The sequence below is a fragment of the Cebus imitator genome, unplaced genomic scaffold, assembly GCF_001604975.1.
Source record: "Cebus imitator isolate Cc_AM_T3 unplaced genomic scaffold, Cebus_imitator-1.0 Scaffold200, whole genome shotgun sequence".
In the NCBI taxonomy this organism is placed as follows: Eukaryota; Metazoa; Chordata; class Mammalia; order Primates; family Cebidae; genus Cebus; species Cebus imitator.
The window spans coordinates 3,224,703-3,238,363 of NW_016107515.1; the positions used below are offsets into that span (position 1 = coordinate 3,224,703).

Below are 13,661 nucleotides of genomic sequence, written 5' to 3' on the forward strand. Positions count from 1 at the left end.
GCAGGAAGGCACTTCCCCATCCCCCTCCTCTTAGCAAGTTACTGCATTTGCACAGTATTTCCGTTCATTGTGTCATTGTGACAAAGGACTTGAGGTGGCCATTCAGTTTACTATTGACCTTCCCCTGTAGGACTACTTTGATGACTTGGACTGGTCCATCAATAACCAACTAATTGGAACTGAAATGAGATCACAATTCATTTTGCACAGTTCATTTTCCGAAAAGAGAAAAAAGTCACAAAATGCTTTCCTGTGTGACTCAGCACCAGTATAGGAGGAAAAGACAGTTATTTGTTTAGATGTGAAATGCTCGTCCCTCTAGAAAGTGCTCTCTAAAGACAGAGAATAAGCAATGGTTAAAGCACATCAAAAAGGGTAGGAGAGAGAAGTAATTAACTGGCGTTTGCTGTATGAATCAGAATCAGCACTGCCATATAAGAGACAAACACTGTGATGATGTAGACAAAAATGTACTGAACTAAGAGGTCAGGATTTTTAATAATCTCCCTTCTACTCACTTGCAAAATCCCTCATCTCACAGGATTGTTGTCAGCATGAAAAAATTCTCAGGTTGGGAAGTCTTTAAACATGTATAAAGCCTTCTAGAAATGTGAGCTCCTATTGCCATGATTTTCTTGTATCCTTATTCGTAACGGTCATGCAACTTCAGAGCACTGTAAATCCTGTGCTATAGGGACTAAGGAACCAGTAGGTAGGATGTTTGTGGCCCATGTGGCTTTTGCCCATAGATTTATCCAGCAAATGCTCTGTCTTGCAGGCGCAACTTTTATCGAACTGGCCAAGATCTCAACAATTGCAGTACCTGCCAGAACACGGCGTGCATCATATACAGGTACCTGGCCACAAGAGAGGCCTGTTCTGTAGACCGCAAAGCCATAGGTTCCACTGAACACTCTAGCAAACTCTTAAATGCAGAAAGTCAAGAGAGAGGCAAAAATAGGAGGCGTTTGAATATCTGAGACTAACATAACAAGGTATTTAACTATGAAATGTTAACATCTGGTTCCAAGGCAGGGACTGTTTTGTTTCCTTATAACAAAGTCTATGAGCATACCCTTTGAATGTAATCATCCCTACACTTATCAAACACCAAGAGCAGGCATCATGGTAAGCTTGGCATGCACATTTGCTCTCATTCCACCCTCAGGAAAGTTAAGCCATTTGGTCTTGCTCAAACAGAGCGTTTTCTGAGAACAGAAAGGGCCAGACTCAGGACTCACATCCAGATTTTTCAAATCCCAAACCTGTGATCTTAATTATTCCACCACACTGCTTCTTCCTCAACAATAGCTATCCCATGCCAAGCACTTACTTGGCACAGTCAAGAACTGTGATAAGAACTTTATGTTCATTTCTAAGTAAGTCATTTCCTTCTAGCACAGAGTAAGTTTACTGCAGTAAAGTAGATTTTTATAAGTGACAAAAGGGAAACATGATATACAGTGTAAAGTTGGAGTCAAAGGTCTATGTTTTAATCCCCAAGTCTGACATGAGCTAACTTAACCTAGGCTCACACTCCTTATCGGAACAGGGAACAATTATCCCCATTCAGAGTTGCCATGAAGACCAGATGAAATAATCTATGTGAACGTCTTTTGTAACTGCAAACCTCTGCACAAATCCAAGGGCTTATACCTATTATTACTAGAAAGATCAATGCTCCCTTAGCTGGAAGCCCATTTTCAATGGCATAGCAGAAAAGTGGTCAAAAGCAGTCATTTCAGTTGATGACATCTCATGTTGTTGACCAAAGTGAACAATTTCGCTTTCTCTATTATATTTCTCTTTTTGCTGAAAACTGGCAGCTCAGGGCCTGAGCAAACTGGAGCCTAAATGGGCTGCCTATGTCTTCTTTTAAAATTTCTCATTCTCTCTGGAAGAATCCTGAGATATCATTGAGTAAGAGACCATGTGTCTGGAAGGCAGGAGGTGTGTGCACTTAGGCAGGGCCTTGAGCAACTTTTCATTGGACTTATCAGCTCCTTACAAAGAGGAGCCACCTGTTTTTATCAAATAACAGAAGATTCAGGAAAGATAAATGCCTTTCACCTCAATGTGAAGTCTTCCTTCAAAAAAGGGGTTCTGGAAGAGCTCTACTGCATTGGAAAGTCTAAGTAGGAAGTTTCATCAGTTGCTCTCTTCTTGGTGCTTCTTTTTTTTATATCTCTTCTCTTGAGCAAATTTTCTAATCATTAGGAGGACACAAATTATTAAATGTCTAGACAGAGAGGACAAAACTATTCATCATAAACAAGAAGAATGAATTTGAACTAACCTCCATTTAAATCTTGAATAGTCTCTCTTCTTTTCCACAGCCAGATGATGTATTTTCTATTACCTTAAAATGTTTTTTTTATTTGGCCTATAGAAGTAAAAAGGGCAAGTGGTGATTTCCAAGTCTACTATGAGTTTCATGACCTGGCCTTGGGCAAGTCATTTTCCTCATCTGAAAAATGAGGGTCTTTAATTAGATGGCCCCAAGAGTCCCTTTTAGTTCTGACACTCTGATATTCTAAGTCAAATTAAAAGTGACAATATTTGGCTAAACTATGACCTTCCAACAAGTCTGAGAATGTTTGCATTTTTCTAGCACTTACTTCAAACATCTTGAACAAACATTCTAAATTAAGTTACACCCCTGGATGGGTTAGCAAACCTTCCTGCGTACCTTCCTTTCCAGAAGAACAGCAATAGTATGCATATATCCCTCATTACCATTCAAAGCCAGACTGTTCTCCCAGACAGAATCTATACCCTTGTATCTAAGCCATTGGGAGAGAATGGGCAATTAATCTGATGAAAGCAAAGAGATCTCAACAACATCCCCATTGTAGTAACAGTGGGAAGATGAGAGTTGTCATTTTCTTAAGAAAACATTTCAAATGACTTCAAATTTGCTTTGTGTCCTAGAAAGTCATTTCTTAGAAACAAATGAGTAAGTGATGTGAAATACTCATCCCCAGGCCTTGTTAAGCTGCAATCTCTCTCTGTGATGATGGATGTGCTCAATGCATGTCACTGTACATAAAGCAGATGGGCGCATGATGGATTGCCCACTGGGTCTTCTTCTCTGGAGATGCTGCTGCTAAGTTAGCCATGCATATGGTTTCCTAAGCGGTATTTCCCAGAGGCTCCACCAGCTGGAGGCTATGGCTATGCTGCTTGCTCCTATCAAGACATGTGGGGTCATCTGGTTCTATCTAACTCATTCTCTCTGCTCCCTAAGCCTCCTTGGCTCTCTTCTTACCATTGAACACTTGGATGCATCCTATCTCACCAAGAGCACAGCCCCAACACCAGTATCTAGAGTTGCTATGCATGGCTCTCAGGAGCTTACAGGGAATTCATACATGAAGGTGAATGGAATCTCTTGTTTTGACTGCCGTAGACTCCATGAGAAGTGGGTGGCAATTGGCTCTAAACCACACGTGATTCCAGGCTGTTAGGCCCCAATCACTGCCTTCACTTCTCCTTATCATTAATCCTAGCACGAGTTACCTAAAGGGTTGAGTGAATGCCACCATAGTACCCAAGATTAAATAACGTTAAATTCCTCAGCAAGAAAGTTGTTCTCTTTTCAAATTTATTTCAATCCTTCGAATAACCTAGAGGGGAAAATCTGGGTTTGGCAGTAGAATGTCTTTAAAACCTTCCTAATGCTGGCTTATCACATTTCTCTGCAAAGAGAGAGCAGGTCTCAGGTTCACAGCCCTGGGCAAGCAATAGTTATCTAGCTACTTTTTTTTATTGAAAGCTTTCATTTTTAAAACTAGTCCTTTTAAATACTTTTTGTAATAGATGCTGGTCTGCATTTCTAAAAGTGATATTGCCTGTTTTATATAAAACAATTTAAAAAGTGAATAGATTCAGAGAAAGAAAGTGAAGCGAATAATTGTGTAGATAGCATGGGGAATCTTGCAAAAACCATGAAGGTGGAGAAGAGGCGACTGAAGTTTGGGAAATGGTGCCCTAATGAATCGGCTCCTTTTCCTCTTCTCAAGGGCATGAGGTCTCTCTAAGCCTCTTGCTCCTCCTTCTCCCACCCTGCTTCTCTACTTTTCCAGCCATATCTCCAGCATTCATCTTTACATTCACGCTAAAAATGGTCAGTAGAGCTTCTTTAGAGGTCTTTGACTACATAGATCACGCATTTCTTTTCTAGACATAACTCCTAGGAAAAAGCTTCTTGGTTTAAGTTATAAAATGTCTCTAATGTGTTTTAAAGGAAAATAATAAGGGGTCTTTCCCAGAAAATTTTTCATCTACCATCCAAGCATGCTGCTCAGGAATTAGTAAGCTAGAGTTGCAAGCTTACCATTTTCAGTGGGTGAAGAGAAAGGTCGACCATGTAGAATTTGAAAGGTGCTAGAGAAGTGAGAGAAATAGAAGAGCTATTGTTTGTCCAGGGTCTACCTGGACAGGCTGCTCCTCTTCTTGTTCTTGGTCTCTGCCCATAACCTCAACTGCACTCATGGACTTCATTTCCATGGCACCACTTTCCACCATCTTGTATCTGATATCTATACCAATCTATCTTTATCCACCTATCTTTCATCTACCTATCTAAAATTTTCAACCAATTGCATACAGACATTTCCACTTAATATCCCAAGGCAACTCAAATTTGTCATATCCCCAAACACACCTGTTTCACCACAAAATTAATTTTCTTCCCATATTTCTTACTTTGTTTAACACCATTGACCAAGAGGAAACTCCATAAAGGTATCACAGTCCCCCGTGACATACTCTTTTTCACCACATACACCAAATAAGCTACGGATTCCAACTGTTCAATCCAACCCCTTCACTCCAATTCCTCTGCCTCAGGTTCAAAAAAGGCTCTCATCATTTGTCACTTGAATGCTAATTGATCTTTGGGACACAGATCTCTTTTGCCTTATCTCAAGTAATCCTCCCTGCAGATTGCTAACTTGAGCCTGAAGAGTAGAATCTGACCATGTCACTCCCCTGCTAAACAATCTTGTCCTGGTTTGATTAGTCTGGGGCTCCCCTCCAGCTATGGGGAGCCAGGTGCTCAGCTGGTGGCTTCGTCAGGCCTCGGTGCCTTTGCATAAGTTCCCTTGCTTTCTTGGAATGTCTTTTCTGCCCTGCTTTATCTGGATAGTTCTTAGTCTTGCAGCTTAAATGTCAGTTATCTGGACAATCTTACGATCCTTCCCCTAAAAGACCCCTATGCCGTGAGCCCTCCTCTGCCAGGTCGCTGATCCTATTGCATTGTAATACAGTGTTTATGAGTTCCTTTCCTTCAGCAAATGGTTAGTCTCTCAAAGTCATGGATAAGTGTCTCATACATAGTTGGTGCTCAGTAGGTTCTTATTAAATAAAGAAATGACTCTACTGACTGGGGGAGGAAGGAAAAGCAGTAGCGGACTTGAGACAGCTGTTTAGATTGTTCAGAAGTAAAGTCATTGTTACCATTTGTGTACACCCCCACCCTTGGGTGGGGAAATGAAGGATTAAGCAAATATTCTTATTAGGAAGGAGGGCTTCCATGTAGCTGGTTCTCAACAGATCTTCTTAACCTGAATATAAGCACATGGAATGCCACATACTTTCAACAAGGGAGAACTTTTTTTTGACGACTGAGAGAGCTTGCTGTACTTTCATAGGACATGGAAACACTTGTTTCTCCAGGCCATCTGACGTTATTGCCCAGGACTTCTGTCCTGGCTGTAGTGGGAAAGGCAAAGTTTGACTGTGGGGAACCACAAAACTCCCTGCAGGTGAAAATAAATCCTTTCTCTGAACTGTCCCAGTGATCTCTTTGGGAGAAGGAATTAGAACATCAGATCTTCAGATTCTCTTGCTAAATGTCTAATGGTAAATATCAAAACCATTTGGCTCGTAGGCACACTAATGCCTAAGAAGACCACATCCTAACTCATGGACTCTCTGCATATGCGACCTTATTTGGCAAAAGGGACTTTGCAGATGAGATTATGCAAAGGACTTCAAATGAGGAGAGCAGGGTGGATAGTCTGGGTGGGTCCAGTATAATCACAAGGACCCCAGAGAGAGAAGGAAGGCCAGAGGGTCAGAGTCAGAGAAGGAGATGTGATGCCAGAAGCAGACTGCCATGGTCACAAGCCAAGGAGAGCGGCAGCCCCTAAAAGTGAGGAAAGGCAAGGGATGTGTTCTCTCTTAGAGCCTCCAGAAGGAGCACAGCTCTGCTGACACCCTGATTTGCAGCTCTGAAGGACTTCTGCCTTCCAGAGCTGTAACAGTGAAATCTGTGTGGTTTTAAGCCACTAAATTTGTGGTAATTTCAACAAAAGCAAATGAGTACACTCAAATTAAATCCTCATAATCGGAGGCCAGTTTATTTGACTTTAATTGATGATGTTTACAATGATAACATCTGAGGAAAGAGATCTGTTGGGCTGAAACTTAAGGGAAAGAAAGAAGAGAGCTACCACTTACTGAGGATCCATTATTTACTGATCATTTGAAGTATCTTTTGTTTTCACACTCAATCCTCACAACTATGAGATCGATTAAAGTACCCCCATGTTACAGATGAAGGAATTGAGGCTGAGGAAGGGTCGGACGCTTACTCAACATTCAGATTAGGCAAGCTGAGAGAGGTGAGGCACTTGCACAATTATTCTAGAAACAGTCATTACAACAGCCACAGCAGAAAACAGTTCTGTCTTCCTGAAAGCCAGATTCCAGAGCCTGCTGCCTTCCAGATGCCAGGCTTATCTGATGGATATTAGGGCTTAGTGGAATGTTCGACACTGAGTTCCACTCAGCCAAGGGCATCATGAGGGTTTACACTGAAGATACAGGCCCTAGACAGTGCTCCCAAAGTGTGGTCATGGACCGTCTGCATCGAAACCTCATGGGTGTCTGTGAAAACTGGTTGCCGGGTTTCAGCCCCAAGGTTACTAAATCAGAGTGTGTGGGGTGGAGGATGGGAATCTGCAGTTGAGCAAGCTCCCTGGGAAACGTTGGTTCGAATAAAGCTTGAGGGGTTTTTTTTAGGTGAAAAACTGGGGTCTTGAAAAGAGATAGTTGATTTACCAGAAACTTTTACAACAACCAGCCCATGAATAAAAAATACTTGATTACAAAATAGCCTGGAAACTAGCTTTTGTTCTTAATACATCTGCTTGGCTTTGATCTTAGGGTTAGATGATCATATATAGACCTAATTATATATGTTGGATACCGGTGAAGTGGAGGCAAGGGAGAGGGAAGGAAAAGAAAGGAGAGGATTATTCATGGAGCAGGCATATCTTTTGATGCCTCCTATTTCCGATGAGAAAAGAAAAGGAGTCCCTCTCAGGCCACTCTGGGGCCCAGGCTTATATTATGCAATACTTAGGGGATTCAGCTGTAGCCTTTCCTTCCTCCCACGTCTCTCAGCTCCTCAGGCCTCATCTGAGATCAGAAACTGATTAGCAATCCAGGCTGACATTTTTCCTCCAATAAAGGTTGAGAGTTAATGAAAGCCTAATTCTGCTCCCTGGCCAAGAGACCAAATGCTAAGAACCGCCCTCTGGTGAGTCCTAAAGGATCAACAGCAGACATGTGTAAAAGGTGGGTGTCCAAGTGCTGACCATTACCACTATATCCCCACATCAGGACAGGGGTATGGTCATCCTATGCTTGGGAACCAAGGAACATGCATGAAGCTAAATACTATGCAGAATCTGCCACCACCACCTGCTCATTTCCTCAAACTCCACAGATCATGTTTTTTTGTTTTTTTGTTTTGAGACAGAGTCTTGCTGTAGCCCAGGATAGAGTGTAGTAGCATGATCGCGGCTCACCGCAACCTCTACCTTCCAGGTTTAAGTGATTTTCCTCCCTCAGCCTCCCGAGCTGGGATTACAGGTGCCTGCCACCGCACCCAGCTGATTTTTGTATTATTAGTAGAGATGGGGTTTCACCATGTTGGCCAGGCTGGTCTTGAACTGCTGACCTCAACCACCCATCTCGGCCTCCCAAAGTGCTGGGATTACAGGTGTGAGCCACCACGCCCGGTCACTTTTTTTTTTTTTTTTTAATCATTACTAATGCGTCCACTCATAAACTCTTCCGGACCAGACAGAAGGATTTATGGATTTTGAAAAGAAGATTCTCTGCAAGAGCCTCCCTTTGAACCTAGCAACCAGCATTCTCGTTCCTACCACGTCCCCCTCACAGTTTTCATATTCAGATTACGACAAGAAGGCTCCCCTGGAATACAGGCCAAAGCCTCGCAGCTGTGTACCCTGCAAGAGAAAAGCAAGGGCTTCACATTACTGAGGAAAGAGAGGCTCCAGAGAGCTGTGTGAGCCATCTGAGGCCACACGGTTGGTGGTCTGAGAGTGCTTCCTGGAGTTTCCTTCTTGGTTAAGCTAGTTGGCCACTGAGCTCTGGCCTTGCCTGCCACTTAAAGCTATTACCTAACCAGAGAAAAAGGCATTTCTCTAGAAATGCAATATGCACTCACTCCTATGGGTTTAGCAGCCAACTTTTCACTTAAATTATTTAGCATTTTCTTTTTGTCTGCTTATGACGCTCTCCCAGTGTGGAGCCAGGTGAACTCTGAGAGCCTTGTCCCAGCCACAGTCCTCCCTCTGGCCAGCAATGAAGTCCACAGTAAAAAATAATGATAAATGCACATAGCAGATCTGTTCTTTCTAGTAATCATAGATGCGTTTGCAGCTCTCATCAAATTCCAGTATGGACTGAGAAACACTATTTCAAATGCTGGGCCATAAACGTCATGGCAACACCCTCCAGCATCCTCAAAACAACCAATAGCAAACACAGCTTAAATTGTCTCTTTGGGAAATAGCCATGAAGTTGGGGGGTACATGTAAAATTTCTCTGAGTCCTGGCAGGCTGATTCCCAAGACATTTGTCTCTATTCCCTGATTCTCTTGAATGGCTTTATCCCTTTCTTTTTCTCCCTAGCGTGTAAAGGAAAAGAAGAAGGATTTACAGCATCAGCAATTTATCTGCAATAAAAAATGAAACCTATTTTAATGCATTAATAGTGAAAGAGGCTGAAACATGCCATAAATATAAAATTACACAAGTTGAATATTTCAGAGGAATAACAAGTGAATGACAGAGGCCACAGTGACCACAGAGTGATCCAATCTTTATTTCTCCATCAAGTTAGTGTAATAATCATTACTGTTTGTTGAGCCAGCCACTGTGCTAGGCATTTTGCCCAACACTGTATGTCTATCATTTCGTTTCAGACTCCCAACAACCCTAAAATGTGGATAGGATTAATATTCCCATTTTACAAATGAAGAAACTGAGACTCAGAGAGGTTAAGTGATCCGCCCAAGATCCAAGGAGGCCAGGGCTCAAAACTAGGTTCTACTTTCAGGAGACTTGCCTGTCCCTTCCCCTCTTTCCTTGTGACCTTGCATTATCAATGAATAGGTATGTTAAATTTCTCAGAGCTCATGGATCTACCCTTCCTGAGGGCTTCACATGCAGATCTTCCTGGCACAGAATCACAGAATCCAGAACACAGATATCTTTCAGAGTTAGCTATCAGCAGAGATTTCTGCAGCTTGATCCCATTTATGTATGTGCCAAGAAGAGAACCTGTGATTTTCTGAAGACTCAACAGCAAGATAGATGCCCTAGGAGAAGGGGTAGACTTGCCAATTTGAAATAGCTGCGAGTTGTGCAGCTCAAAATTATACCCTATAAAAAATGAGCAAACTGGCCATTAGGAGAAAGTTTTAGGAACAATAACCCTTCCAGGCTGGGGAGAGAAAAACATACAAACCGAAGTTCCTGTGATCGAGACTGTAATTCTTCCCCAGCGATGCCTTCGTAAGCATCATGATTTATCCAAATGGACAAGAACCAAACTACCCTCGCTGCATCCATCGATTCTTACAGCTAATTCTTTAAAAGAGAAAGTTGCAGGAGGTCAATAAATCAGTGGTGCACCTGGGTTCTGTGGAAACAGGCGCCACAGAAATGCTCCAATAAGAGATAAAGAAGAGGTGGAGAGGAATTTGGAAGATGGTTTGTCTTCAGGGAGACACCATGAATCATTTACTTCTCGGCCAACTTACTTAGAGTGTACAGCTGATGGCAGTTTGTTGGCATGTCCCTTTGTAAAAGAATAGGACCCACTGCTAAGAAGGAAGTACAAAAGGGCTCACTGGAGACATCAGCAGCCTACACCAGACCCAAGATCGCTGAGGCAGATATTATCTTGAAAAGGCTGCCTCCTTAGAAGGTGAGCACCTTCTTTGAGTATGCAGCCTCCCTACCAAGGCTTCCCTGAAATTGAGAAAGACGATTCTAAGGTAGGCTAGTCAGCTGGTCCATAAAGGGTCCCCCGTGCATCCCAGCCCCAATTTGGGTCTGGTTCCACAGTGGACTGTGAGGTCATCCAGGAGCGCCAGGCCTTGGTCGCCACCTCCACCACCGCCACCCCACACATTTTGCAATCAGGATTTCATAGAGACATAGATTACTATGTTCTTTCAGTCCAGTACATCTTAGTGTACAAGCTTTGGGGCTAGACTGTCAGGGTTCAGATTCTGACTCTGTCACTTACACTTACATGCCCTTGGCAGAATATTTAACCTCTCTTTGCTTCAGTTTTCTCATTTATGAAATGAAGGTATTATTATTTACCCATGGGACTGTGAGAATTCATGAGAGGAGTGTAAACTTGTAACACAGTGTCTAGAACATAGATTTCATTCCATAAATGACAGTCATTCTTCTTCCAATTGTTAGTTTTACCCATTTAAATTACCATGTGTCCTAATCTAATGTGTTTCAGGTACTCTCTTTTTGTTTCTTCTCCTTAGAATAAAATGCTAGAAAGAGTTAGGTCCTTGGCCAAAACTTGATCTGTCTTTAAACATAAAAATCAGGAAACCAGTTGAATAAACTAGATGTTTGTGCACCCCTCAAATTCAGATTAATTCCTAATGCCCCATGTGATGATATTTGGAGGTGGAAACTTTGGAAGGCGATTAGGTCATGAACTTGGAGTCCTCATGAATGGGATTAGTGTCCTTATAAAGAGAACTCAGAGAGGTCCCTCTCCATGTCAGGACACAGAGGGACTACAACTGTCTATAACCCAGGAAGTGGGCCCTCACTAGACACCCATCTAACAGCACTTTGATTTTCAACTTATCAGCCTCCAGAACTGTGAGAAATAAAATGTATGTTACAGATAAGCCACGCAGTCTGTAGTATTTTGTAATAGCAGCCCAAGCAGACTAAGACACCAGGTTTAGATTCTGCTTGTAACTTACGACGTGACTTCCCTTTGCCAAGCTGCTTGTCTGTTAAATGGGCATAACAACTTTCCTATCTTCCTGGGCTATCCTTAGGACAAAATAAAAACACAGATCTAAAACACTTTGCAAATTCAAAAGTTATATACAACTAAGAGGCATCTTTGTTTCTCCATCAACTTTTATCTCCCTGTGGCTCACCCAACTTCAGCTTACCCCGCCAAATCCTGCCTCCAGGACCTCACTCTGTTATTTGCTCTTGTGCTTATCTTTTTGTTTTTGCTATTTGTTCCTCAGTGTTTCTTCTTCCAGACAAGTCATGACTTGGGGCTCTTGATGCTTCCAATTACCTAGGAAAACATCTACGCTTTTCAGCGAGCATGATGGCTGGAGCACTGATATGTCAGTTAGATTAGTGAGGTGCCCTCCAGAGGGAAACCTGAAAGTTCTTACCATTTCTGGTTTACACATAGCTCACTTTCTAAACGCAGTGTGGCTCCATGTTCAGACATCTCCTTGGATGTGAAGGGCTCAAAGGCTCCTCAGGCAGGGAACTGAGCATCACTGAGTCACAGTCCCCGTGTCCCACGCATCCTCAAGAGGACCAACTCATGCACCTTGAATGCCCTAGACTCTCTCAAGGGCTCCTGTCCTGATTCTTGCATTGTAACAATGTCTGAATTACTGTTTGCCGTTCACTGTAAGCCAGGGTTCTGCACGAACTCAGTACTCAGCACTTGTGTTCCTTCTTATGATCCTGCATGGAATATAGAGCATATGTGGAGTGCGGATGGTGAAAGATGGTAAAGATGGGAGGGTACAGAGAAGAGGTGGAAGCCGTGAAGAGGAGGCGAGGTTAGAAAAGTTATCAGTGTGCTGTTTGGATCCTTGAGCTGAAATCCCAAGCAGAGAGTCTGTCCCCATATCTGCAAACAACCCTCTGCTAAGAATTCACTTCAATTTTCACCAAGTTGACAACTTACTCCTTTTTGCAAGGGGTTGCTGAGCATGGTGTATAAGTAGCTAAGCAGGAAGTAGAAGGGCATCTTCTCTTTTCTACCCAGCCTCAAGATAAAAAGCAGATGAGAGGGCACTGCCCCTTCCCATTTATAAGGCAGCTGCCACCAAAGCAAAATATACTCCCTCCTCTCCCTTCCAAACTAAACCGTAGCGTGTCAAACAGATGAATAAGAAGAAAAGTGGCAATTTTCCTTTCTGTTAATAAATTGCTTTGGCCTAAAAAACATTAATCAATCTCTTTCCAAAGCACACACACTTCTCCATACTCTGCTATTTCCCTGGCCTTGAAAAGAAAGTTACTTTCAGTCCCCTTTAAATTGTCAAGACTAGTGGGGGCAGTCACAAGGGGGGAGTGGGGAGCTCCCTAAATCACAGTGATTATAATGGAACCCTGCTGTGTTTCCATAGAAACATGAAGAGTATATTCTTCCCTGAATGTAGATGGTGGGGAGGGGTGAGGAACGATGCCGCTGGTAAGGTGTGCAGCTACTGAAGAGCTGAAGGTGGAAGCGGGAAGGCAAAGGACCTAGTAAAGAAAAGTGGAATGAGCCGAGACCGTGCTCCGTGTGCAGTGACTTCACCTGCGACTGTGCCCCATCGGCACAGCCAGCCAGCGAGGTAGCTAGTGTAACTCCCAAGTTCAACTAAGCTGTGGAAAGAGAAGAAACTTGCCCAGGGTGACCCAGTCAGGAAGTGCTGTAGCATCCATTCAAACCAAGAGTGTTCACCTCTGGGGCCTCACTCCACTCTCTACATTGGGCTGCGCTTCAAGTTGTGACAGTGAGACAAAGTTTCCATTTCCTCGTCTTTTCTACCCAGGCCTGCCAGTTCTATACACATTCTGGAATCACCCAGGGCATTAATATCATTCTTTTTCAGATGGGGACTCACTCTGTCACCCAGGCTGGAGTGCAGTGGTGCACTCATAGCTAATTGTAGCCCCAATTTCCTGGGCTCAAGTGATCCTCTCACTTCAACCTCCCCAGGAGCTGGGACCACAGGTGCACATTACCACACATGGCTAACTTTTTCTTTTTTGTGGAGACGGAATCTCTCTACGTTGCCCAGGTTGGTCTCAAACTCCTGACCTCAAGTAATCCTCCCACCTGGGCCTTCCAATGTGCTGGGATTACAGGTGTGAGCCACTGCACCTGGCCTATTTTTCTTAAGCAGGTATTAGGACGCTTGTAAATCTTGTCAAACTCAGGTGGTTTGTTGTCGTTGTTTGTTTATTTGAATTATGAAGTCAGAGACACTTTACATATAAGGGGAGGAAGGCAGCTGGTGCATGTGTGTGTTTACATAATTTAGTAGAAGCATATGGGTGAAAAACTGTAAAGTAGGAGGAGTTGAGAGAAATAAGAAGTA

At 43.0% G+C, this 13,661-nt stretch overlaps 2 protein-coding genes across 4 annotated transcripts in view; one reads left to right on the forward strand and one right to left on the reverse strand.

The window, feature by feature from the left end:
* Positions 1 to 13,661, reverse strand: part of DOCK2 (dedicator of cytokinesis 2) — a 445,079-nt gene that overhangs the window by 201,615 nt on the left and 229,803 nt on the right. The window lies entirely within an intron of this gene.
* The window catches only part of INSYN2B (inhibitory synaptic factor family member 2B), a 121,479-nt gene that overhangs the window by 101,094 nt on the left and 6,724 nt on the right, over positions 1 to 13,661 (forward strand). The window contains exon 3 of the mRNA XM_017547722.2: positions 779 to 853. Within this exon, the coding sequence (XP_017403211.1) occupies positions 779 to 853 (75 nt within the window). The remainder of the gene's footprint in view (positions 1 to 778; positions 854 to 13,661) is intronic.